We start from the raw sequence: 25,044 nt of genomic DNA, 5'->3' as shown, positions 1-25,044 counted from the left end.
CCCGATGGAACAAAGGAACATGCAGAACTACGCTCTGGAGCTCCAGGGCTCGCGGGTGGGAAACGCCGGGAATAACGGCTTGTCCTGATCCCAACAGTGCTGACTACACGCTTCAAATTATCCACTGTAGGCAAGTCGGCTTGCGAGGAAAAAGGCTTTTATCAGATTTCTTCCTTTTGGGAAAAGCAGAACAGAGCAGCAGCGAGTTTTCACACGACTCCAGACGAAGTCAGACTTGCCAAAGCACAGGTGAGCTGTCAGGGAGGCGGAGAGGTGTCCCAACCCCACCGCCCCCACCCACTACCTCAGCCGGTCTGTGCGCCTTCACTCCACCTCTCAAACACACCACGTGTTGCTGGGCGCAGAGCTACAGCGTGATTCTCCACTCAGGAACAAACCGGCCTCGCCTCTCCACAACAGCGGCCAGGAAAAGACGGAACCAAACGCCACGAAGCGCAACACAAACTCAGAGGCAGCAAGTACGCTGACAGCTGGCGCTGAACGTGTGTGGTAGTGAACAAGGTGCAGTAATCATAACGACCACAATAATGATAAACATCACAAACACCATGATAATGACAAACACAATATTGATAAACACCACAATAAATACCATAATGAGAAAAACCACAGCCACAGCACGCATGCATCCACTGAGCCGCAGTTACAGATGAATACAGGTCTTAGTTTACTAATTGCAGGGGATTAAATTAGGTATATATTTAAAATTCTCATCAGTTATTTGCTAACGGTGCATAAATTGTCAGTGTGATAAAGGCAGTATGGACTAAAACCGTTAAGACAATCAAAAAGAGTTTGTTGACTCCTTTAAAAGACCCCAAACACAGAAACAAGCAGGGATGTCATGCCAGATAACAACAAACAAATGAGCTACTTCCTGTATGACCACACAGGGAACACCTACTTCCTGTAAGATATCCACTGATTCCCCGTATTGACCTGAGGGTGTAGTCTAAGAAGCTCCCATACTTCATTCATCTTGAGCGGGCTGATGTCTGAGAGGAGCTCAACCACAAACCCCTCACACCAGTTCCTACGGTTGTGGTACGGCACAGAGCTGCAGCGCCGCAGGTAATTCAGACTCGATGAGAGATCTCTGTAATCAGAGTCCAGCAGCAGGTCTCCCTCTTACCGGCGGGATCGGACAGTAGAGATCAGTGCTCTGGTTACCACGGGAAACGGTTCACTGGGCAGGAACTCAGCTGTTACTGTTTGAGCTTCCATCACTGCGTTTCTGGGCTGATGGCCCGAGCTCCAGAGCTGAAGCCTGTTGACTAACTGCCCCTCCACCTCACCACCCCGCCCGCCCGCCCGAGCCATCCTGGGCCCTCGCACTCAGACTGATGCAATGACCAGACTTCCTGTCATTACAGCACACACACACACACACACACACACACACTCATGTCCAAACGATGGTCAAATTAATTGTCTTGCCTTGACTCGTCCCGGGTGGGAAAGAAGGGAGGCAGTGTGTGTGTGTGTGTGTGTGTGTGTGTGAGAGCAAATCACAACATGCAGAGATGAGTGAAGGAAGTGAGGAAGAGGAAGAGGAAAGGGACATACCATAGGGGGAGGGGCCTGAGCCGGCTCACTTACACCATCAGTCATACTGGAGGAACGCAGCCTGGAGGAGAGGAGAGACTGTGGAGGGGGGGGAGAGAGAGAGAGAGAGAGAGAGAGAGAGAGAGAGAGGGATGGAGGGAAGGAGAGAGAGAGAGAGAAGGGGGGGATGGAGGGAGGGAGAGAGAGCGCATGAGACATTTAGAGCTTTTGTACGGCACTGCATTATTAGTCATGTCATGAGAGAGAGAGAATGGGAGGATGGAAATAGACTGATGGCAAAGAGAGAAAATTGAGAGATTGAGAGTAAGAGACAAATAAAAGCAAGACAGCTGAAAGCAGACTGAAAGAGCAGAGAAAAGACCCCGGTTTGTTAAGTGATGGTTGTGTGAGGAGAAGCTTCTGGGTCCATCGTGTCAGCCTGCCAACCGCCCCCTCTCGGTTCCTCCCCTCCCCTCCTTCATAAATGTCCTCACCACATATTCTACATGAACGTGACGTGGGTGTTTAGGATCAATCATGGAATTCGCCACAAATATAACAAAACACAGGGTAGTCCTATACCACGTCACGCCATACATCACACACCCACCCACCCAAACGGTCTAGTTCTGACGCTGCCATGCCCACTGTAGGCGTTTTGTGGACAGGGGTCAACATGGACACTGACCAGTCTTTGGCTACACGGCCCCACACACAGCACGCTGGATGAACAGTGTGCTCTGACCCTTTCCACCAGGGCCGGTATGAACGTTTTCTGTAACCTGCCCTCGTGGAGACACTCTGACCCAGTGGTCCAGCCATCACAGTTTGGTTCATCTCAGTCTCCCAGATCCTCACCCATGGATATTCCTCGTGCTTTGAGAACTGACTCTTCACCTGCTGTCTAACACATCCCAGCCCTGGACAGGTGCCATGGTAACGAGATAATCAATATTCACTTCACCAGTATTCTGTGGTTTTAGTACTGGGGCTGATCGGTGTGTGTATATGACCAATTTGCTCCAAATCCTAAAAGTACAAATGTCTCCATCGATTAACTTGTTGCTCCACTTCTACCCACAACGCTGTGTGGTGTCTCACCCCGGTGGAGCTGGGTCCAGGAAGTTCTCCATTGGAGTCGGGAGTCAGAGAAAGTCGCAGGTTGACCTCGTCAGAGAACTCCGGAGTGCCGTACTGGGGCATAGGTGTTGTGGAGGCATGGCCAGGCAAGGCTTCGCCCATTAGGGTCGGGTCCTCTTCACTGATTGGGTCCCATGACTGAGAGGCACGAATAGAAGAACAATGTTTAAAAAAAACCCTATTTATTACTAACGACCATGCCAACAACAACTCTATACAACTGAAAATTAAATTGTAATATTTATATAAACATTTTTTTTAAATGTAAACAGGAAATCTGCATAAGATTACAGAAACCTCTTCTCAATGCTCTGATACCAAAAGGTCAAAGGTCAGACTCACGTCGTCAAGGTCACGAGGGTCAAGGTGTTCACTCTCGAGGTCTTCGCTGATATGGCGGCGGGAGCGGAACACCCTGTGAGCCTCCTGGTTGATTTGTCTGAGCTGCGTATCATTGTCCGTCTCGGAGACTACGTCCCTGAGAGAGAAAACACCGTAACCGCATCACTACAGTCAGTACAGCCCGCGTATCGCGTCACTACAGCCCCCGTATCGCGTCACTACAGCCCCCGTATCGCGTCACTACAGCCCCCGTATCGCGTCACTGCAGTCAGTACAGCCCCGGAACCGCGTCACTACAGTCAGTACAGCCCCCGTACCGCGTCACTACAGCCCCCGTACCGCGTCACTACAGCCCTCGTATCGCGTCACTACAGTCAGTACAGCCCCGGAACCGCGTCACTACAGCCCCGGAACCGCGTCACTACAGTCAGTACAGCCCCGGAACCGCGTCACTACAGTCAGTACAGCCCCGGAACCGCGTCACTACAGTCAGTACAGCCCCGGAACCGCGTCACTACAGTCAGTACAGCCCCGGAACCGCGTCACTACAGTCACTACAGCCCCCATACCGCGTCACTACAGCCCCCATACCGCGTCACTACAGCCCCCAGTACCGCGTCACTACAGTCAGTACAGCCCCCATACCGCGTCACTACAGCCCCCGGAACCGCGTCACTACAGTCAGTACAGCCCCGGAACCGCGTCACTACAGCCCCAGAACCGCGTCACTACAGTCAGTACAGCCCCCGTAACGCGTCACTATAGCCCCCGTATCGCGTCACTACAGTCAGTACAGCCCCGGAACCGCGTCACTACAGCCAGTACAGCCCCCGTACCGCGTCACTACAGCCCCCGGAACCACGTCACTAGTCAGTACAGCCCCCGTACCGCGTCACTACAGTCAGTACAGCCCCCGTACCGCATCACTACAGCCCCCATACCGCGTCACTACAGTCAGTACAGCCTCCGTACCGCGTCACTACAGCCAGTACAGCCCCCGTACCGCGTCACTACAGCCCCCGGAACCACGTCACTAGTCAGTACAGCCCCCGTACCGCGTCACTACAGTCAGTACAGCCCCCGTACCGCATCACTACAGCCCCCATACCGCGTCACTACAGTCAGTACAGCCTCCGTACCGCGTCACTACAGTCAGTACAGCACTAGCTACAACAACCAGGCATCTCACTGCTAAATATGAACCAGTCAAATCTGATCCAACTGACTTAGGATCCAACAGCACAAAATGTGTGAGGTGCGAGTGAGCACACGCGTGCTCAAACCAGCTGGTGGAGATGAACCTCCCTCCTGAGTTCACCTGACACCCACGCGCTTCGTCCCGCCTGGCTTGGCAGGGTCAGGCACGCTGGCGTGGGGCGGTGTGAACCTCCAGGGACAGTCTGGGCATCTGCACACTCAGGGTTGGTGGGAAAGAAGGAGGAAGACGCAGGCTAAGGAGGAGTAGAGCAGGGAGAACCTACACGGTGCTGGGCCGTTTCCACTGGGTGGTGCGGTTGTTGTGGTTGACGTAGTAGGTGCGTCCCAGGTTGTCAACCTTCTCCTCCCAACCCGGAGGTAACGGAGGCAGCAGCTGCTGGGGTCTGTGGGAGCCGTGGTCAGGGCTGTCCGTCACCTCCCAACCCTGAGAGAGGGGGAGGGAGAGATGATAAAAGTGTAAACCACAGAGAAAGAGTGACAGAATTGAAAGACAACGTAAGAAAGAAAAAGAACAAATGACAGGTTGAGAAAGAATGAGAGCAAGAGAAGGAAAGCAAGCCAGATTGGCTAACTGTCACATACTTTCAGGCAGAGAGTGTCACCCTGGAATACGTTACTCCTAAGGCAGTAAGTCGGAGAGACTTCCTACAAGGCAACGAAACAACGGCAGGACAGGGTGGTGACGCAACACCTAACCAGATCACCGTAATAACCTGCCTCGCCTCGATCAAAGAGGAGGGAACAGTGCACTAGGCACACACGCGGACACACCATTTAACACTGGGGTTGGTTTTGTAATTCTCTTTCCCTTTCTGCTTCTGTGATTCTGCAACTGATTTAAATTAAATTGAACCAAATTAAAGTTCAATAGGAAAGAGGCTGAAAGAGAGCAAGATGCTAACGAGAGCTACAGATGCATCAGTAGAGTGAGGAGACCCCCTCCTGACCTGTGAGTTCAGCTGTCTGAAACCATCAAAACAGACAGATCCAGGGGAAAACGTGGCATTTAACATGCTGGTTTTGGGAGAGTAAGAGAGAAGAAAGAGAAGACGGATAGAGATAGATAGAGCACAGATCGAGGGAGTGGAGAGAAAGAGAGGGAAGGAGCAGGGAGCACTCACCTCCAGATCCTCCCTCATCTCAGACGTGTCCTCCTCCTGGCCGCCGTTCTTAGGTAGGTAGGCCATCTTTAGCCGCAGGTAGCCTTTGACCCGGGACTTATGACTGCAGGATGCACGCGCACACATGAAGGTAATGACATAAGGAAAACCATTTGGGGGGGAGAGTGTGAGGCTCCATGTCTCTCCAGAGTTTCTCTCTCTCTTTAGTAATTATTACTGCTTTTCGGGGGGGTTTTAAATTCTCGACTGCCTGGTGAGCGTCTCGTATAACCTGCAGATCCTGCCTGATTTTGGCGTGTGCAGTAGCCTGGGGACACACGCAGAACTTGGTGGATGCCTGGATGAGCAGAGCTGATGTAGGCACGGGGACAGCGAGGCTAAAAACATGCGACCATCACCATATCCCAGCATTCACCTCACCAGCGGACAAAAACGGACGAGCCGCGAGTCTGGATTCCGACCCAGAACGCTGAGAGAGACGGAGTGCGACAGTGAGAGAGAGGTGCGGCTGCACAACGCCAGCAGCAGGGTGGAGCTGGATGAGAACTGCGTGTTCCGATCTCTGCGGACACGGTGGCAAAGCAGTCTGGGTAGAGCAGAGGGGTGAGGCCTGTTCACTTATCCAGCCACACCACGGAACTGAACAGCAGTGCTTTTCCCGTTCTGGAGTTTATGACGACTGGTTACATAAACTGTTCATTTTCCAAGTGAGTGCTCAGCTCTCCTGACACTAACATCAAGCTAGCTGTGGAAGAGCTAGATGCCGCAATCTGCAAGAAAGAAACCTGGATGGAGCTTTTATTTTGGCGGGGAACTTCAAAAACCACTCAAATTTGCAAACTGTGCAGATAAAATTCCACCAGAATGTCTCCTGCGCCACCAGAGGAGAGAACGCTTCACATGTTCACAAACAGTGCAGGGGCCATAAAAGACTGCCCCCCCACCCCACCTACCTTTGATCCTTTGCGTGGCTACGAAGGTACTCTCTCCCCCTAAGGACATAACGCTGACTGGAGACCCTTCTCCTCAGACAAGACATGTGGGCCCCTGCTGTGATGAGCCGTATCAGCTCATATGTTTACGTCAGCTCTGTCCAGCACGTCAAAGCCTCTACCTCACATCATGCCCTCACCCACCTGGATAACCCAGATGTTGTTCATAGACTTTAGCTCCATCTCCATTCCAACCCAGGCACCGTGGTCACCGTGCTCAGTGACCTGCAAATCAGCACCCTTACGTCCAAGTGGGTCTTTCCGACAAACAAACCCCCAGTCTGTGAGACTGGTGCAGTCACGTGACCTCTAGCCTCACTCTGAACCGTGGAGTCCCGCAAGGCTGTGCGCCGAGTCCTCTGAACTCCTCCCTGTTCACCACATCTAGCACAGTGGGGCCAGTAGGTAGAGAGTCTCACCAGGTTCAAGTTCTTAGGTGGGCACATCTATAAGGAATGTCACCTGGGACTCCAGCCCAGCCACACACTGCAGAACTTCCTGCCATCCAGGAGGAGATACTAGACTATCTGTGCCAGAACCAGAATGTTCAGGTCCATCTTATTTCCAACATCTATTACTCTGAACTTTACATTACTGACTATACCGCACACATTGGACCACAGCACAGTACTGCACACACTGGATCACTGCACAGTGCTGCACAGGACCGCACACGCCGGACCAATGCATAGTATTGCACACACTGGTACCGCACACGCTGGACCACTGCACTGCACAGCACAGGACTTCACACGCCAGACCACTGCATAGTACTGCACACGTTGGACCACTGCACACGTTGGACCACTGCACTGCACACGTTGGACCACTGCACACACTAATCATGTATATTTTTAGATACATTTAGATACTTACTATTGCACAATATGGTACACTGTATACTGTGAACACAGCAGATGTTTAAACTGTATTCTAAAAATCAAATGTATTACACAAATGTATATATTTATATGTATATGTGTATTGACCCGTATCTTCTGTACTATCTGTATGCTTCTCCATCCATCCATTTATAGATCTATCAAATGAACACAGGCAGAATGAAAAACATACCAATATAATAAAAGTCCACTGCAGGTCTGCACCAGCTCCTACTTGACAGACTTGTGAGCTAACCGCAAACACAATCGTGACACTGAGCAAAGACAGCCGGATTAAATAACCTCTACCTGATCACAAGGAATAAAGTGTTGAAAATGCACTCAGCTGGCTGTTTCTCTAGCGTCAGCCCTTCTGTGTGAACATTTCTGACTTCCTGAAGCAAGATGATGACAGTAATGTCCAAATAGGACACAGCAGCAGCCTGTCCTGCAGTTCAGGGCCACATTCACCCTTTACAGACACTGCCCCACGCAGCCCGATTAAACTGCACTTCCCTGTTAGATATTAACTCAAGTAAATAACATCAAGTGGATGTTCATTCATTAACGGCCTTCTTCTTCATGAACGTGACCGGTCTAGAACACCGCGCAGGGGTTTACCACCCAAACGCGCAGGGGTTTACTAACCAAATGGCGCAGGGGTTTACCAGATGACAAAACTAAAGGTGCTTGAGGCATCCCTGACTGTGTGTGAACCCCCACGCCATCACACACTCATCACCGCCTCATCGCATCGTCTTCTCTGCTCCGCAGGGCGGTAACCTGTCAGCAGGTTGCTCACCTTGCTCTCCCTCACCCGTGCGCGTCCTCCAGAAGTTACGGCAGTGTCTACACCGGTGCACTCAGGCTCACCCAACAGCTCTTACTCACGCTCGCCTGCTCATCTGACTGCTAGGGTCTCTGCCTCTGGTCACCTCAGGTCACCTCTCCTTCCCCTCAGCAATACACACTCACATGTAAACAACCTCTGTGCTCACATCAGCAAGCAGAAACAACCCTTTAGTTGCTAAGTTAGATTTTTTAAAAAATCACTTGATACTAGTCCATGAGGGAGATAGTATGAAACAGTAACTCAATCTGATGTATGTGTGTGTGTGCGTGCGTACATGCAGAGCCACTAACCTTCGAGGCCGGAGGAGGAAGTCCTTAAACGTATACGGGCGTTCCATCGTGGGGTCTTCTGTCTGATAATAAACACAACACCCAAAGTAAACAAGCTCTGTTGCACCGTGTGCCTATAAGTGACGGGTCAGGAACTTATACAGCACGGTGTGGACGGGCAGGGCGGGGTTAGGGGCGGAGGCGCCTTGGCTCTACGTAACCCCGTCTCCTGTTCCAGATTCCATGCAGGCTACAGGTTGCGGCAAAAGCCACAGTGAAGAGGGAGTCAGTACAGACTCCAGAGGAACCCACGCCATCAGCAACTTTGGGCCGGAGACCATAAACATGGGGAGGGGCGCCAAGTAGCCTTGCTCCAATAAATGATATCATCAAACACTGAAATAATTGTATTGTGATCTAGTGATTTTTAGCAGATAAGCACATAGGTTTTTCTGCACATCTTCAATGGCTTAACCTTCCTGTAAACATCCCCTTAGCACAAATATTCCCATCTGGGTTAGTTAACACGTTCATACAGTAGAAAAGATTGTCTCCGCCTTCCTGGAACATGTGAGCTTGCTACACATGACCTCCTCCCTGGATCATGTGAGGTGGATCATGAAAGCATCAGCAGACCAGTTTGGCAATATTTTAATTTTCAACCAAACCATCATGGAGAACTCATTGACATCTAAACAGTTATGTTAAAAACATTAAAAAAATAAATAAATCTTAACATAAGTACAGCGTCTAACACCAACTGAATTTAAACCGTGGTCATGAGTGCAAAAAAACCCAGCTGATAATTATACTACTATGTTCATGTTTGAAGCCATCTGTGTTATTAATTAATGCTTTTTACCTTTAACACTGTTTGTTCTCTAGAATTAAACTTCACTATCTTTTAATTATCTGGCTGGTAATGTGGGTAGAGGAGTTGATCTGGGTCTCTCACACTCCCCAGACTGATGTTTTTACCAGAGGACAACGCCAGCGTTCAGCAAGACACATTTTATTTGAGTGTCTTATTATTTTACTTTTAGTTCATAATCAGTTTTTAAAGAACACAGGCCAATTCCAGGCTTTGCAGCAAACACTCAGTCGCATTAAGATTAAAATACTGTGCAATCTAATATTTTATGTAACTGTGTGAAATATTTTTAAATGCTTTTATGCATGAGGCCCTCCGAAGTGCAGCAGTTGCTAATGGATATTTTATTGGAACCATAAATAATCTGAAAATGACCCATAAATAAAGAGGAAAAGCAGGTGTCTAATCCACATGGAACTGTGACTGCACAGATTTACAGACAAGCACGGCTACAGCTACAGAGAAACAAGCCAGTGATATTTAACACTGAACACAGTATCTCCATCTAGACTTCCTAGTGTTAAATTACACCTTACAGTTCACAGCAAGTCCTGGAACAGCTCGAAAAATTTGGCTAAAGTTATTATTCCTCTGAATGACTAAGGGTGTTTCATGTCATTCCAGTTCCTGGATTCTATCTTCAAATATATTAATTGCACTCAAATCTGAAGAAAATCTTCTTGAAGGGGATTAATCATTCTGCTGTGGACCAGAAAAAATAAACCAGAATGTCTCTGATGGCATAAACAGGCGCGGTATCGTGTGTGTGTTTATACCCCAATTAGGAAGCTTAACATCGGTTTTGCAAACCTTTTGGAAAACGTAAAAGAAAAACAAGTTGGTATTATGCAAACTTTTGCTTAGCTCTGCTGAAACATTCCGTGTGTGTGTGCTTGAACATGACCACTTCACCACTGTAGTCATGAACAAGCCGGACTACCCAGAAGGCATTGCCAGTGTAGTGCGTTTTTCCGTTACCTGCAGGGACAACCCTGTGAATCCTGCCCACATGTTGACATGTTAAACGCTCTCCCACCCCACACACAGAGAGAGAGAGAGAGAGAGAGAGAGAGAGAGAGAGAGAGAGAGAGAGGCTCACCAGGGCAATTCTGTTACAACTGCAAGAGCCAACTGCATGGGACGTGCGCGCGCATGCACGCACACGTTCACAATCACACACAGATATATAATCAATCAGCAGCCTCTGATACACTTTCAAACGGGCACAGCAAGCTTACCGGCAAATGACTGAGAGGTACATCCACCTGCCCCAGAAAGTCATCTCTGGTCTGAGAGAGAGAGAGAGAAGACACAGAAAGAGAGAGAGAGAGAGAGAGAGAGAGTTAGGTGTTTGATATTAGTGCATGAGGTGTCGGGTCAGTAGCAGGTTATGGAGGAACAGCACTGGAACTCCAGAAGGACCCAGAGCAGAGAACCACAGACATGAGAAGGAACAACACACCTGCGTGAACAACATGATAATGTGTGTAAGCAGAAAGAGAGAGAGAGAGAGAGAGAGAGAGAGAGAGAGAGAGAGAGAGAGAGAGATATCCAGTTTAAGATCATCCCAATGAGGAAGGGCAGGACAGATGAGGGGGCGGACAGTGTCTGGGTGTGGGCCAATCACAGCGTGGGCCTCTAATACACAAGCCTCCAGACGCATTCTACAAGCCACACAGCAAGGTGAGCAGCCCGGCAGAGCAGAGGTTACGCTGCCCATCTCCTTTACCTGTCCGAAGAAGAAAAGCCCATTCTTGGGACGATCGTGACCCAAGTGTGCCTGTGTGTGGAACAAACTGGTTTTAACAACAACAACAACAACAACAACAACAACAACGAAAAACAGATACTTACACATCCACACCCCCCCAGACCCATCCAGAATGTCCTAGACCCACCCACACACCCCCAGGTGTGTTAAACGGGACGGTGGCTATAAGGTTACTTATTTTAGACAGGAGGGGTTCTAAGGGAATGTGTGTGGAAACACATGACACTCACGCTGACACACAAAGATCTGAAACCTGTGGGAAGGCAGAATTCATTCAGCAGGACGGAACAGGAGCTGGACTCTGGAATGATAATTTACAACTTTCAACTGCTATTGCTAAATTGTTATTAAGCAATAGAAAGGGATTTAACTGCCAGCAACCTTGTGACTCCTAGTGCACTATTACATAAGCCTTCTGACATTTAAAGTGAAGTTCTGATGGTGGTAGTGGTAATGAGAGAACACCCAGCCGTGAAACCTTCACGATCCATCGGCACCAAGGAGAATCTGAACGAGTCACCACAGGAGGTGTTGTGAACTCACAGATCACATACTCCTCCAGTTTCAACACTCGCTCTGTGGTGAGGAGGTAGCCAGCTAGTCCCTGGCCCCAACCCTCCAGCTCTGACCCAGTGTTTACATACAACAACACTGGAATCACTTTGTAAACAAGTCACATAGTTGGCATGTACAGCACTCAGTGCTTTGGCATTTCGCGCTGACCAGACGTGGTCTGCTGTCATGTTCGGTGCTGTTTTTTTTTTTTTACTGTTTGGTAACATGTCTTTATTGATAAAGTCTGGGAGAACATGGCAAACACGAGATCCTTTGTACAATTCAAATTTTGATCGACATGCTAAACTGAAAAAAACAAAAAAACAAAAAAAACAAAACAACCCACATTAGCTTTGATTCGTCCAAAACTGTTTGGTTAATTGGTTGCAGATTTCTGAGGACAAGAGTTAAAATATTCCAAACAGCACCAGTAAACCCCAAGAATACATACAAATGTTCTAGAACACAGAAGAATGTTCTAGAACAGACAGTCGTTCTAGAACACCTACAACATTCTAAACCACAGGTGGGTGTTAGAAGGCCAACGGAGATGAGCTACTACTGCTCTGGAAACTTTGCAAGGATTCTTAATACCTTGGCAACCAGCTGAAAAGGCAGCACAAAGGAAGTGTGCGCAGAGTAGGAACTCCCTGGGATCACTAGGGCAACAAGCCATGCTACGTCTCCATGGACACCGATTATCTGACACGTGCCTGCTCAGACGAAACGTCCGTGTCATCACACACGTCTCGCTGTCCTTCACGTGGACATGAAAAGAAGACAACTGAGTCCTCGTGAATTCTCCCACCACATCTCTCCAGCCTAAATTAAAAAAAAAAAAAAAAAAAACACAGCTAGAAGCCAGAGGCCTGGGTTTGGTGCAGGCTGTGGAGGCGAGGTAACTCAGAGGGTCAGAGCCACAGAGAACCCACCATCCCCTCCAGAGACCAGCACGCTAACTTTAGCCACACGCCCAACTAATATAACAACGGATAAGACCAATATAGCCGGCGGAAGCCAGGGGCCACTTCCTGCCTGGCTGGAGGAACAGCCGTCCCCCGTACACCCTCCACGCGCCGCGGCCAAAACGTTACATACTCCATAAAGCTTCCGATCAGAGCCGGTGCGACACCAAGCAGTCACGCAGGCAAAACCGAGCGGCTCGGCGGACAGGTTGCCAAATCAACAGAAAGTCCCAGCTGCACGTCCGCCGCTAGCAGGAGTCAGACGGGATGCTTCAGTATCATCACGCGCTGCTCGTACTGGAACCGGAGAAACGAAGAAAATCAGCAACCTGGCGTCACATCGAGCTAACAAAATTACAATAATACAATTTTATGAATAACACTCTATATATATATATATATATATATATATATATATATATATATATATATATAAAAATACAATCGAAGCATTTTTTACCTCCCTGATAAACTGTGGCGTTTTATACACAAGTAGTCACTTTGTGAAATTGACTTTATGAAATAACATGGCACGAGGCACAAAAGCAACACTACATCATATATCATGGTATACACACAAAAAAGCTAACAAACCACGCACTCTAATTTGTCAGAGATAAAGCTAGTACGCGAACGTTTGACTTGACACTACCCTGGATGTCTTTAGCTAAACTGGATCATCCGTAATCAGTCAGCGGAGACATGGCTGTTTGTCGGTTTTCTCCATCCGCGAGAGTAAGCATCAAAGCTGTCCGGTCACGGTCAGAGCGCGGGAACGCGAGTCGTGCTGGGAACAGTCCGGACGAGTCGGTTTGGACTCGTGCCCCAACATCCGGATGTGGCGAGCTGCGCGCGTCGCCTGGGCCGCTTATCTGGGGAAAAGGCCCTTTTCTCTTAAAACACAAATAAATCACTGCTTCATGCCCATGCAGCCTCGTGCAACCTGGGAGGCATTTCTGCTCTGCACTTGTGGGCAAATGATGGGAACATGGGGGCATTCCCCCTTCACCCAATCACAGCAGGTGGCACTTCCGCGCAGAGCTACGGAAGGCCGGGAACGTCTGAAGCGTCTCCACAGAGCTCACCCGTGATCACCGGCTGGTGCTCCGTTCTTCTCCGCATTGCTGACGTAACCACGAGCGGTTACGGGAAAATGCTCCGGCCGGATGCAGCATGCAAAACACGGCACCCCTTAGCTGGGACGAGAAGAACCTAAAGTTTTTACTGGCAAAGCTCTCAAGCACGGTGGGTTTTCCACAAACGGTTCTGCAAAACAGAGCAGAGCTGTTTCCCCTTTTAATAAAACGTTTACCGTACTTTACACGGTTTGACGGAGTAATTTTTCCACACGATTCTGGAAAAATATTACGAAATGTAGCCCCCACAAAAGCCGATCATAATTGTGGGTTGGTTGTTTTGACTCAAAGGAACTGAACACTTCAAATCCGCCTAGACTCACTCAGGCCCGAATCGCACGTTTTTTACTGAGTAAATTAAGTGTTAATAGGGGCGTTAAGTCTAATAATAACCCGACTACACACACGCATGAAAAAAAAAAGTCTGAAATATCAGTCACTATAAAAAGTGACTCGGAGCGGAGCGCGTGACTGAGCTCCGCGGGTCTGCCCAGCACACGGCTGCACGGGTCGCAGCTCCAACACCGCGTGCCTAACGCTGTTGTCCCTTCCCGCAGTCTCGCTGGACAGACCGTGCAAAACGCCCTCTGAGGAGTAACCCAGGAAGCAGCCAAGAGGCTGGGTCACTTGAGCTAAGGACACGGGGCTAAAGATAGCGCGCGCTCTTAAAGACGCAAAAGTGTGGCGCTTGGCCCAGACCCGTGGGGCCCGCTTCCGTTAGCCTCTCCGCTTTTTCAAGAAAAAAACCCACTGAATTCTTGCAACGTTCGGATGCGCGTGGCCAGGAAACCGAACACCTTGCGGATGAGACTTGCTCCTGGCTTCACTTTCTTAGGATCCTCACTTCCCAGAAGTGCTCCCCTCCCCCCGAATCCAGAGCCGCTACCTCATCTGCTCTGCTTTTCCCATTTGCCATCCACCTATTAACATGGTGAATTATTGACAAGAAAAGCAGAACTATAGCCCCAACGTCACACACAAGTCCTGTGATAACACCAGCCCCCCCACACACACCAAAAAACCCCAAATGTATATCAAATTAAAAAAAATGAAATTAAAACAGCCAGCTAGTAACAGCGCTTACAGTCAAGCCTGTGATCACTGTCCAGGTCAGTAAATGGAGGATTGCTTGATAAGGGCGTTGCACACCAAACTCCAGACCTGCGGTGCTAATTACCTGTGCATTGTTCCACGTAGTTCCCTGTCCAGCGTTACCGTCCTGTGTCGAGTTCGGTCTAATATCAGCGACTGGACTAAAGTAGATCCTGAACTTGGGCTGTCCCGGGTTCTGCTCCCTCCTGATCCGAAACGTGCAGCCTTGCGTCTGGTCCTCGGCAAACTTGCTCTCTGTCTCCATCTCTGACACGTGAGCGTGGAGGTCCGGCAAGGATCCGGGCCGGGTGGGAAGCGGCCGGGGTTGAAAGGGCTGGGATGCGCTCCTCTCCAGCCCCATGCAGGGGTAACAGGGCACGCAGGGACCTTTTCCGATGCCCGGGGGGGTGAAATCTCTCTGGGCAAGGCTGGTCACCGCTCTCCCACGGTCCGGCTGAAGCTGGAGGACAAACTTCCGTGTGCCCGGATTCCTGTCCGTGCTTGTCTGTACCGACCACTGACGGGAGACGCCGAGCTCCCTCGGGTTTAAGGGCACGATCCGGAGCTGCCGGACGTCCGAGCCGTTCGGGGCACTTTGCTGGATGTGGACCCTGCCGAAGCCAGTCCCTGCGTCGTCCCCGCCGGAGATGTCCACGACGGCTGGCCCATGCCGCATGTCATACGGCCGCATGCAGAAAACCCGCCGCTTGGGCAGGGCCGGCTCCACAGTCCCGCCCGACGGTCTCTCTCTCCGGGGGTAGTCCGGCGGCGGCAGGGCCCACCACGGCAATCCAGGCTCCGTGTAGGCCGGTGCCAGCTCCTGGGGGTATCCCGGAGGAGAGTCCGGGTTCTGGACGTCCTCACGGGATGTGGGGGACCGCTGGAGGGAGATCTGCACCGAGGAGCTCCTGGTGGGCCGCGGCTCAGCCAACATCTGGAGCTGAGGGATGAACATGGAAGAACTCCGCTTCAGGAGGCCGTCCGGAACACCGGCCGCACCATCCGCCCTTCCCCCGCAATCCCATGTCCGCGTGTGGAACAGCACGCCTCTGGGTCCGGATTGGTGCCCTTCTCCAGGGCCGGCGTGCCCGTCCTCTTCTTCGTCCTCTTCTTCACCCTCCTCGTGCGGCGTCTCGAGCTCAGGGGCCGTGTTGCTGCGGCCCAAGCCGAAATAGAGACGCAGCCGGTGAGACATTCCAACGTCTCAGTCTGCTCCGCAAGCAGCCCGTGTCCCGACGCCTCTGTCTCTGCCGCCCTTTGAGAGTGTCTGTGCTCCCTCGGCGTACACACACACACACACACACACTTTTCCCTCTCTTCTGCTTTCCCTCGTTCGAGAAAAAGCAGGCAGCAACCCACAGTAACTGGAGAGGTTCTGCCAAAGAGCTGCAAACTTCAGCGGACAAACGCGAGCACGAGAGAGAGGGAGAAAGACCGGGGGGGGGGGGGGGGTGGTGGCTAGCAGCAAAGAGACAGAGATAGAAAGAACTAGAGAGAAGCAGAGGGAGAGAGAGAGAGAGAGAGAGAGTGTGTGTGTGTGTGTGTGTGTGTGTGTCAGTGGTTAGCGGGCAACTAAACCCCCTCTTCCATTTCGCTAACAGTTAGTGCTCCGGCCAGAGAGTAGCAGGGCGGCAGAAATAGCCAGAGAGACCAGAGACATTCCGCTCATGGTTGGATGAGAGCGTCTGGCACTTGGGCAGAATGAGGTGAGGGCAGGGCAACTTTGGTCATGTGACTCGATCCATGGCCACCTCACTGAAACACAATTACCACACCACCCAGCTAGATCCAAACCGGCCTCCCTCAGCTGCTGGTGATATGTCAGGAAGAAAGAGATCCAAGAGCAGGAGGGAGGGAGGGAGAAAGAGAGAGAGTGAGAGCATTGCTGAGCCAGAGAGTCCACTCCACAACGCCATTAATCGGTGTATGTTCACTCTTCCCACACACTGAGGACATGTGTCCAAAGCCAAACTGGGACGTGGACTAATCCATGATGCGTTTGACCAAAGTACCTTGAAATCCTGACAAAGAACGCAGAAACCCCTCAAAGATCTCCAACCCACAGTCTGTGAAACGGAAACGTTGAGACAGATTTTCCCCTGAAGAAAGGCATTTCTTGGTAGCAAAACAAAACCACACATGGACGTGTCAGTCAGGACTTGGCAGGTGGCCTCTGAAACCCAATCTCACTACATTTCAGACCAGTAGTCAAAGCAAAAATAACAAAGTCTTCGTTAACACTGGAAACCTTCTATAGTCGCTGCGGTCATGAAGTTGGTCAATAATGTGTCGTATTAGTAGTCAGGAAGTGAACCAGGAAGTGTTCATTGCCATGCACACTTTCTCTTCCAGGTTACTAACAGTATCTCAATGTGTCAACAACGGCATAATCCGGGCCATTCCAGATTATAAACCACAATCTCATGCATCTTTTTCATCGATACACTTCTGAGCACTTTCGAGTCGCTTGCCGTTGTGCTGTTGGTGTGTTCCTGGTCACCACTGGAGGGACCAGTAATCATTGGACGTGGTTGAACTCGAAGTATGCGGAGCATTGCACTCAAACACATTACATTAGTGCTCTAGTGAACAGACACTCCAGAAACCAGACATCTGTGGGTTTAGACATCCAAACCTGCGCTCTCTGTCTAATCACAGCCAAAGTCCTGTGTTATCAAGCTATCACAAGCATGGTATACTAATTCAGTACTTGTGGTGTGGTTTAGTGCACGGCGCTGACCCCGTGAGACCCTGGCACTGACCCGATGAGACCCTGACGAGCCCCAGCAGGGAGAGATGGAGAGTCAGCCAGTCTTTCCTGCAGAGCCAAACCCAGCGAGCTGTACTACCCTCTGAGAGACCATCCTCGCTGTAATCCGTTTCCATTAGGACACAACAGAGACCTGCATCTGATGTTGATGGTGGCAAGTTTGTCATTTTTCTCCATAAAAATCAGAGTGCACACAAACCGGCGCCAATATTTGGACATTCTAACAGTGATTAATTAAGAAACTTGTTGACGCTGCTGGTTGGCAGGGCAGAGCAGTGCAGCGTTATTGTAGGAAACAGACTCAGCCAGACACTGTGTGGCCTGATCGTAGGGGACACAGACAGAGAGACATTTGCAGGGCTGGTTTCCTCCGACATACGTCTCAAAGCACTTCAGCATCAATGCTGCGGTTTTAGGGTTCACCAGATTATTATTATTATTATTATTATTATTATTATTTTAGAAGCGCCTGCAGGCTTCTCCTTCCACACGCTAAAAGACGGCAGAGCTCCACCCGTCTGGACGCATGTGAAGTGCTGTCTCGAACACACAAGTCCTGCTACAGCAGGGACACCCAGCACAGATACACGTGATCTTTAAATATGATTAAACTGTAGAGAGAGAGAAACGGGAACAAACAAAAACTGATGAGGAATCCGAACTCAATCACAGGAAAACGGAAGAAGGAACTGGAAGGAATGTCCAGCAGGGCGGAGAGGAGAGGGGCAAGGAGGACAGAGCCCGGATGATGACAGGGTGACGCGTCGGAGGGACGGGGGTGCAGACGGCTCCGGGGACATATAAGGACAACATGCTCACTTCAGCACCCAAGCCCTGCCAGGAGTCATCCCTTAAAGGCAGGACTCACCTTCCTTAAAGGCTGCAACGGCTCTGTGTGTCTCTCTCACACGGCCCAGGATCCCAAATTACACAAACAAGACCCAGCAGCCCATCACACACTCACATGGCCCAGTAATGCAACACACACAGTTCCATTCTGTGTGGGCCCAGTAAAGGAAGAGGGAGAGAAAGAGAGAGAGAGGGAGATGAGGACTATACTATTATTATTATTGGTAATAAGAGAATTGTAGTTATAACATCTGTAGTTTAACATGTAGTTTCTTCATCAAAGCTTTGACAATGCAAATGTGAATATTTGTCATGTCAATAAAGCACCACTGAACAAAGAAAGAAAGAGAGAGAGAGAGGACTAAACACTGCCACAGCTCCCATGTGTGCAGCTGTTATCTGAGTGTTAGTCTGATAACGTATATACATACATGTAGACATACTGGATTATCTGAAGATCACTGTATTCTGGGATTAAACCCTCATACCGATGGAGGGGAAACGCATGTCTCACTGACTAGAAGGACAATGTCCGTGTCATGCCAGTGAGTTTAAAATCCATGTAAAATCCATGGAATGCCTTTAGTGGAAAATGTAAACAGTCTACAATAAACACAAAAGAAATATCTGTGCCAAAGCAGACATTACTGGTGCAAAGGAAAAATCATAAACAAATAATAACATTAATATTAAATTAATAAACACCATGCATGAATCTGTACAGGAAAAGTTCCTTCTACAGTGCCACATCAAGCTCAGCCAGGTGTCAAGAGTCAAGAATGCAGAGTTTAGTGTAGCCGGACCAAACCTTCACTGTGGGGTATCCAGCTAGAGGAAGTCTTGAATCACAAAGAAATACCACTGCTCGTTCTCTCCTCCTTTACTCCTCTCTCTTTCTCTCCTCCTTTATTCCTCTCTCCCCCTCTCCTTTACTCCTCTCTCTCCCCTTTACTCCCCTCTCTCCATTACTCCCCTCTTTATCTCTCCTTTACTCCCCTCTCCCCTTTACCCTCCCTCTCTCCTTTACTCCTCTCTCCCCCTCTCCTTTACTCCTCTCTCTCCCCTTTACTCCCCTCTCTCCCCCTCTCCATTACTCCCCTCTTTATCTCTCCTTTACTCCCCTCTCCCCTTTACCCTCCCTCTCTCCTTTACTCCTCTCTCTCCCCTTTACTCCTCTCTCCCCCTCCCCCTTTATGCCTCTCCCCCTTTACTCTTCGCTCTCTCCCCCTCTCCATTACTCCCCTCTGCCCCCCTTTACTCCTCTCTCCCCCCCTTTATTCCTCTCCCCCTTTACTATTCGCTCTCTCCCCCCTCCATTACTCCCCTCTTTCCTTTCTCTCCTTTACTGCCCCTTTCTCTCTCCCTTTACTCCCCTCCCCCTTCTTTACTCCCCTCTCTCTCCTTTACTCCCCTCTCTTTCTCTCCTCCTTTACTCCTCTCACTCCTTCTCCTTTACTCCTCTCTCTCCTTCTCCTTTACTCCTCTCTCTCCCCTTTACTCCCCTCTCTCCATTACTCCCCTCTTTATCTCTCCTTACTCCCCTCTCCCCTTTACCCTCCCTCTCTCCTTTACTCCCTCTCTCCCCCTCTCCTTTACTCCTCTCTCTCCCCTTTACTCCCCTCTCTCCCCCTCTCCATTACTCCCCTCTTTATCTCTCCTTTACTCCCCCTACCCCTTTACCCTCTCCTCTCTCCTTTACTCCTCTCTCTCCCCTTTACTCCTCTCTCCCCCTCCCCCTTTATGCCTCTCCCCCTTTACTCTTCGCTCTCTCCCCCTCTCCATTACTCCCCTCTGCCCCCCTTTACTCCTCTCTCCCCCCCTTTTATTCCTCTCCCCTTTACTATTCGCTCTCTCCCCCTCCATTACTCCCCTCTTTCCTTTCTCGTCCTTTACTGCCCCTTTCTCTCTCCCCTTTACTCCCCTCCCCCTTCTTTACTCCCCTCTCTCTCCTTTACTCCCCTCTCTTTCTCTCCTCCTTTACTCCTCTCACTCTTCTCCTTTACTCCTCTCTCTCCTTCTCCTTTACTCCTCTCTCCCCTTTACTCCCCTCTCTCCATTACTCCCCTCTTTATCTCTCCTTTACTCCCCTCTCCCTTTACCCTCCCTCTCTCCTTTACTCCTCTCTCCCTCCTCTCCTTTACTCCTCTCTCTCCCCTTTACTCCCCTCTCTCCCCCTCTCCATTACTCCCCTCTTTATCTCTCCTTTACTCCCCTCTCCCCTTTACCCTCCCTCTCTCCTTTACCTCCTTCTCTCTCCCATTTACTCCTCTCTCCCCCTCCCCCCTGTCATGCCTCTCCCCCTTTACTCTTCGCTCTCTCCCCTCTCCATTACTCCCCTCTCCCCCTTTACTCTCTCTCCCCCCCTTTATTCCTCTCCCCCTTTACTATTCGCTCTCTCCCCCCTCCATTACTCCCCTCTTTCCTTTCTCTCCTTTACTGCCCTTTCTCTCTCCCTTTACTCCCCTCCCCCTTCTTTACTCCCCTCTCTCTCCTTTACTCCCTCTCTCTTTCTCTCCTCCTTTTATTCCTCTCCCCCTCTCCTTTACTCCTCTCACTCCTTCTCCATTACTCCCCTCTTTCTCTCTCCTTTACTCCCTCTCTCTCCCCCCTTTACCCTCCCTCATTCCTTTACCCTCTCTCTCCTTTACTCCTCTCTCCCCTCTCCCCTTTACTCTTCGCTCTCCCCCTCTCCATTACTCCCTTCTTTCCTCTCTCCCCTTTACTCTTCGCTCTCTCCCTCTCCATTACTCCCTTCTTTCCTCTCTCCTTTACTGCCCCTTTCTCTCTCCCCTTTACTCCCCTCCCCCTCCTTTACTCCCCTCCCCTCCTTTACTCCCCTCCCCCTCCTTTACTCCCTCCCTCTCTCCTTTACTCCTCTCCATTACTCCCCTCTTTCCTTTCTCTCCTTTCCCTCCTCTCCTTTACTGCCCCTTCTCTCTCCCCTTTACTCCCCTCCCCATCCTTTACTCCCTCCCTCTCCCTCCTTTACTCCTCTCCCTCCTTTACTCTCCTCTCCCCCTCTCCATCACTCCCCTTTCCTTTCTCTCCTTTCCTCCTCTCCTTTACTCCCCTCCCTCTCCTGTACTGCCCCTTTCTCTCCCCCTTTACTCCCCTCCCCCTCCTTTACTCCCTCCCTCTCTCTCCTTTACTCCCTCCCTCTCTCTCCTTTACTCGCCCCTCCTTCCTTTACTCCTCTCCCTCCTTTACTCTCCTCTCCCCCTCTCCATCACTCCCCTCTTTCCTTTCTCTCCTTTCCTCCTCTCCTTTACTGCCCCTTTCTCTCTCCCCTTTACTCCCTCCCCCTCCTTTACTCCTCCCTCTCTCTCCTTTACTCCCTCCCTCTCTCTTCCTTTACTCTCCTCTCCCCCCTCCATTACTCCCCTCTTTCCTTTCTCTCCTTCACTCCCCTCCCTCCCTCTCCTTTACTCCCCTGCCCTCCTCTTCCCCTTTACTCCTCTCCTTTACTCCTCTCTCCCCCTCTCCTCACCTTTACTCCCCCCTCTCTCCCCCTTTACTCCTCTCTCCCTCTCCCTTTACTCCTCTCTCCCTTACTCCTCTCTCCCTTTACTCTTCTCTCTCTCTCTCCCTTTACTCTTCTCTCCCTCTCCCTTTACTCTCCTCTCTCTCCCCCTTTACTCTCCTCTCTCCCCCTTTACTCCTCTCTCTCCTTTACTCCTCTCCCTCCCCCTTTACTCCTCTCCCTCCCCCTTTACTCCTCTCCCTCTCCCTTTACTCCTCTCTCTCTCCCTTTACTCCTCTCTCTCTCCCTTTACTCTTCTCTCTCTCCCTTTACTCTTCTCCCTCTCCCTTTACTCTTCTCTCTCCTCCTTTACTCCTCTCTCCCTCTCTCCTTTACTCCTCTCTCCCTCTCTCCTTTACTCCTCTCTCCTTTACTCCTCTCTCCTCTCCCCCCCTCTACTCCTCCTCTCTCCCCCCCTATACTCCCCTCTTTCCTTTCTCTCCTTTACTCCCCTCCTCCCCCTTTACTCCTCTCTCCCCCTCTCCCCCTCCCTTTACTCCTCTCCCTCTCCCCTTTACTCTTCTCCCTCTCCCTTTACTCTTCTCTCTCCTCCTTACTCCTCTCTCTCCTCTCTCCTTTACTCCTCTCTCCTCTCTCCTTTACTCCTCTCTCCTTTACTCCCTCTCTCCTCCCCTCTCCCCCCTCTACTCTCCTCTCTCCCCCCCTATACTCCCCTCTTTCCTTTCTCTCCTTTACTCCCCTCTCCCCCTTTACTCCTCTCTCCCCTCTCCCCCTCCCTTTACTCCTCTCCCCCTTTGACTCTCCTCTCCCCCTTTACTCTCCTCTCCTCCTCCCTTTTACTCTTCTCTCTCCCCTTTACTCCTTTCTCCCTCTCTCCTTTACTCCTCTCTCTCCCTCTCCCTTTACTCCTCTCCCTCCCTCTCCTTTACTCCCCTCCCTCCCTCTCCCCTTTACTCCTCTCCCTCCTTTTACCTCCTCTCTCCCCTCTCCTCACCTTTACTCCCCCCTCTCTCCCCCGTTTACTCCTCTCTCCCTCTCTCCTTTACTCCTCTCTCCCTCTCTCCTTTACTCCTCTCTCCCTCTCTCCTTTACTCCTCTCTCCCTCTCTCCCCTTACTCTTCTCTCCCCCTTTACTCCTCTCTCTCCCTTTACTCCTCTCTCTCTCCCTTTACTCTTCTCCCTCTCCCTTTACTCCTCTCTCCCTCTCTCCTTTACTCCTCTCTCCCTCTCTCCTTTACTCCTCTCTCCCTCTCTCCTTTACTCCTCTCTCCCTCTCTCCTTTACTCCTCTCTCCCTCTCTCCTTTACTCCTCTCTCCCTCTCTCCTTTACTCCTCTCTCCCTCTCTCCTTTACTCCTCTCTCCCTCTCTCCCCTTACTCTTCTCTCCCCCTTTACTCCTCTCTCTCTCCCTTTACTCCCTCTCTCTCTCCCTTTACTCTTCTCCCTCTCCCTTTACTCTTCTCTCTCCTCCTTTACTCCTCTTCCCTCTCTCCTTTACTCCTCTCTCCCTCTCTCCTTTACTCCTCTCTCCTCTCTCCCCCCTCTACTCTCCCCTCTGCCCCCTCTACTCCCCTCTCCCCCCTCTACTCTCCCCTCTCCCCCTCTAGCCCCTCTACTCTCCCTCTCTCCCCTCTCCCCCTCTACTCTCCTCTCTCCCTTCTCTCCTTTACTCCTCTCCTTTACTCCCCTCCCTCTCTCTCTCTCTCCCCCTTTACTCCTCTTTCTCCCCTTTTCTCCTCTCCCTCCTTTACTCTTCTCTCTCCCCACCTTTACTCCTACCCTTTACTCCTCTCTCTCCTTCTCCCTTTACTCCTCTCCCTCTCCCTTTACTCCCTCTCTCTTCCCCCTTTACTCCTCTCCCTCTCCCTTTTCTCCTCTCTCTCTTCCCCCTTTTCTCTCTCTCTTCCCCCCGCTATTCTCCTCTCCCCCTCTCCATTACTCCCCTCTTTCCTTTCTCTCCTTTACTCCTCTCCTTTACTCCCTCCCCCTCTCCCTCTCCTTTACTCTTCTCTTTCTCCCCTTTACTCCTCTCCCTCCTTTACTCTTCTCTCCCACCTTTACTCCCCCCTTTACTCCTCTTTCTCCCTTTACTCCTCTCTCTCTCCCCCTTTACTCTCTCTCTTCCCCCCCGCTATTCTCCTCTCCCCTCTCCATTACTCCCCTCTTTCTTCTCTCCCTTTACTCCCCTCCCTCCCTCTCCCTCTCCCTTTACTCTTCTCTCTCTTCCCCCTTTACTCCTCCCTCTCCCTTTACTCCTCTCTCTCTTCCCCCTTTACTCTCTCTCTTCCCCCTGCTATTCTCCTCTCCCCCTCTCCATTACTCCCCCCTCTTTCCTTTCTCTCCTTACTCCTCTCCTTTACTCCCCTCCCCTCCTCTCCCTTTACTCTTCTCTTTCTCCCCTTTACTCCTCTCCCTCCTTTACTCTTCTCTCCCCACCTTTACTCCCCCCTTTACTCCTCTCTCTTTCTCCCTTTACTCCTCTCCCTCTCCCTTTACTCCCTCTCTCATCCCCTTACCTCTCTTCTTCCCCCGCTATTCTCCTCTCCCCCTCTCCATTACTCCCCTCTTTCCTTTCTCTCCTTTGTCCCCCTCCCTCCCTCTCCCTTTACTCTTCTCTTTCTCCCCTTTACTCCTTCTCCTCCTTTACTCCTTCTCTCTCTCCCTCTCCCTTTACTCCTCTCTCTCTTCCCCCTTTACTCTCTCTCTTCCCCCCGCTATTCTCCTCTCCCCCTCTCCATTACTCCCCTCTTTCCTTTCTCTCCTTTACTCCCCTCCCTCCCTCTCCCTTTACTCTTCTCTTCTCCCCTTTTACTCCTCTCCCTCCTTTACTCTTCTCTCCCCACCTCTTACTCCCCCCTTTACTCCTCTCTCTTTCTCCCTTTACTCCTCTCCCCTCTCCCTTTACTCTTTCTCTTTCTCCCCTTTACTCCTCTCCCTCCTTTACTCTTCTCTCCCCACCTTTACTCCCCCCCTTTACTCCTCTCTCTTTCTCCCTTTACTCCTCTCCCTCTCCCTTTACTCCTCTCTCTCTTCCCCCTTTACTCTCTCTCTTTCCCCCGCTATTCTCCTCTCCCCCTCTCCATTACTCCCCTCTTTCCTTTCTCTCCTTTACTCCCCTCCCTCCCTCTCCCTTTACTCTTCTCTTTCTCCCTTTACTCCTCTCCCTCCTTTA

At 50.7% G+C, this 25,044-nt stretch overlaps 1 protein-coding gene across 8 annotated transcripts in view; it reads right to left on the bottom strand.

The window, feature by feature from the left end:
• Positions 1 to 25,044, bottom strand: part of nedd4l (NEDD4 like E3 ubiquitin protein ligase) — a 62,504-nt gene that overhangs the window by 16,916 nt on the left and 20,544 nt on the right. The window contains exons 1-9 of one of the 8 annotated variants that reach the window (XM_081720162.1): positions 14,858 to 18,595; positions 10,983 to 11,033; positions 10,492 to 10,542; positions 8,404 to 8,465; positions 5,388 to 5,490; positions 4,530 to 4,690; positions 3,049 to 3,184; positions 2,668 to 2,844; positions 1,588 to 1,665 (exon numbers count right to left, since the gene is read on the bottom strand). In XM_081720162.1, the coding sequence (XP_081576288.1) occupies positions 1,588 to 1,665; positions 2,668 to 2,844; positions 3,049 to 3,184; positions 4,530 to 4,690; positions 5,388 to 5,490; positions 8,404 to 8,465; positions 10,492 to 10,542; positions 10,983 to 11,033; positions 14,858 to 15,967 (1,929 nt within the window). In that variant the 5' untranslated portion in view covers positions 15,968 to 18,595. Of the gene's footprint in view, positions 1 to 1,587; positions 1,666 to 2,667; positions 2,845 to 3,048; positions 3,185 to 4,529; positions 4,691 to 5,387; positions 5,491 to 8,403; positions 8,466 to 10,491; positions 10,543 to 10,982; positions 11,034 to 13,629; positions 14,269 to 14,857; positions 18,596 to 25,044 lie in introns of those variants that run through there. The other 7 variants (XM_035527651.2, XM_035527653.2, XM_035527655.2 and 4 more) reach the window with 7 other exon arrangements.

The sequence above is a fragment of the Electrophorus electricus genome, chromosome 8 (genome assembly GCF_041902795.1).
Source record: "Electrophorus electricus isolate QZ-2024a chromosome 8, ASM4190279v1, whole genome shotgun sequence".
Classification (NCBI taxonomy): domain Eukaryota; kingdom Metazoa; phylum Chordata; class Actinopteri; order Gymnotiformes; family Gymnotidae; genus Electrophorus; species Electrophorus electricus.
The sequence above is the reverse complement of the archived record's forward strand: the minus strand, read 5'-3'. Positions and strand labels throughout refer to the sequence as shown.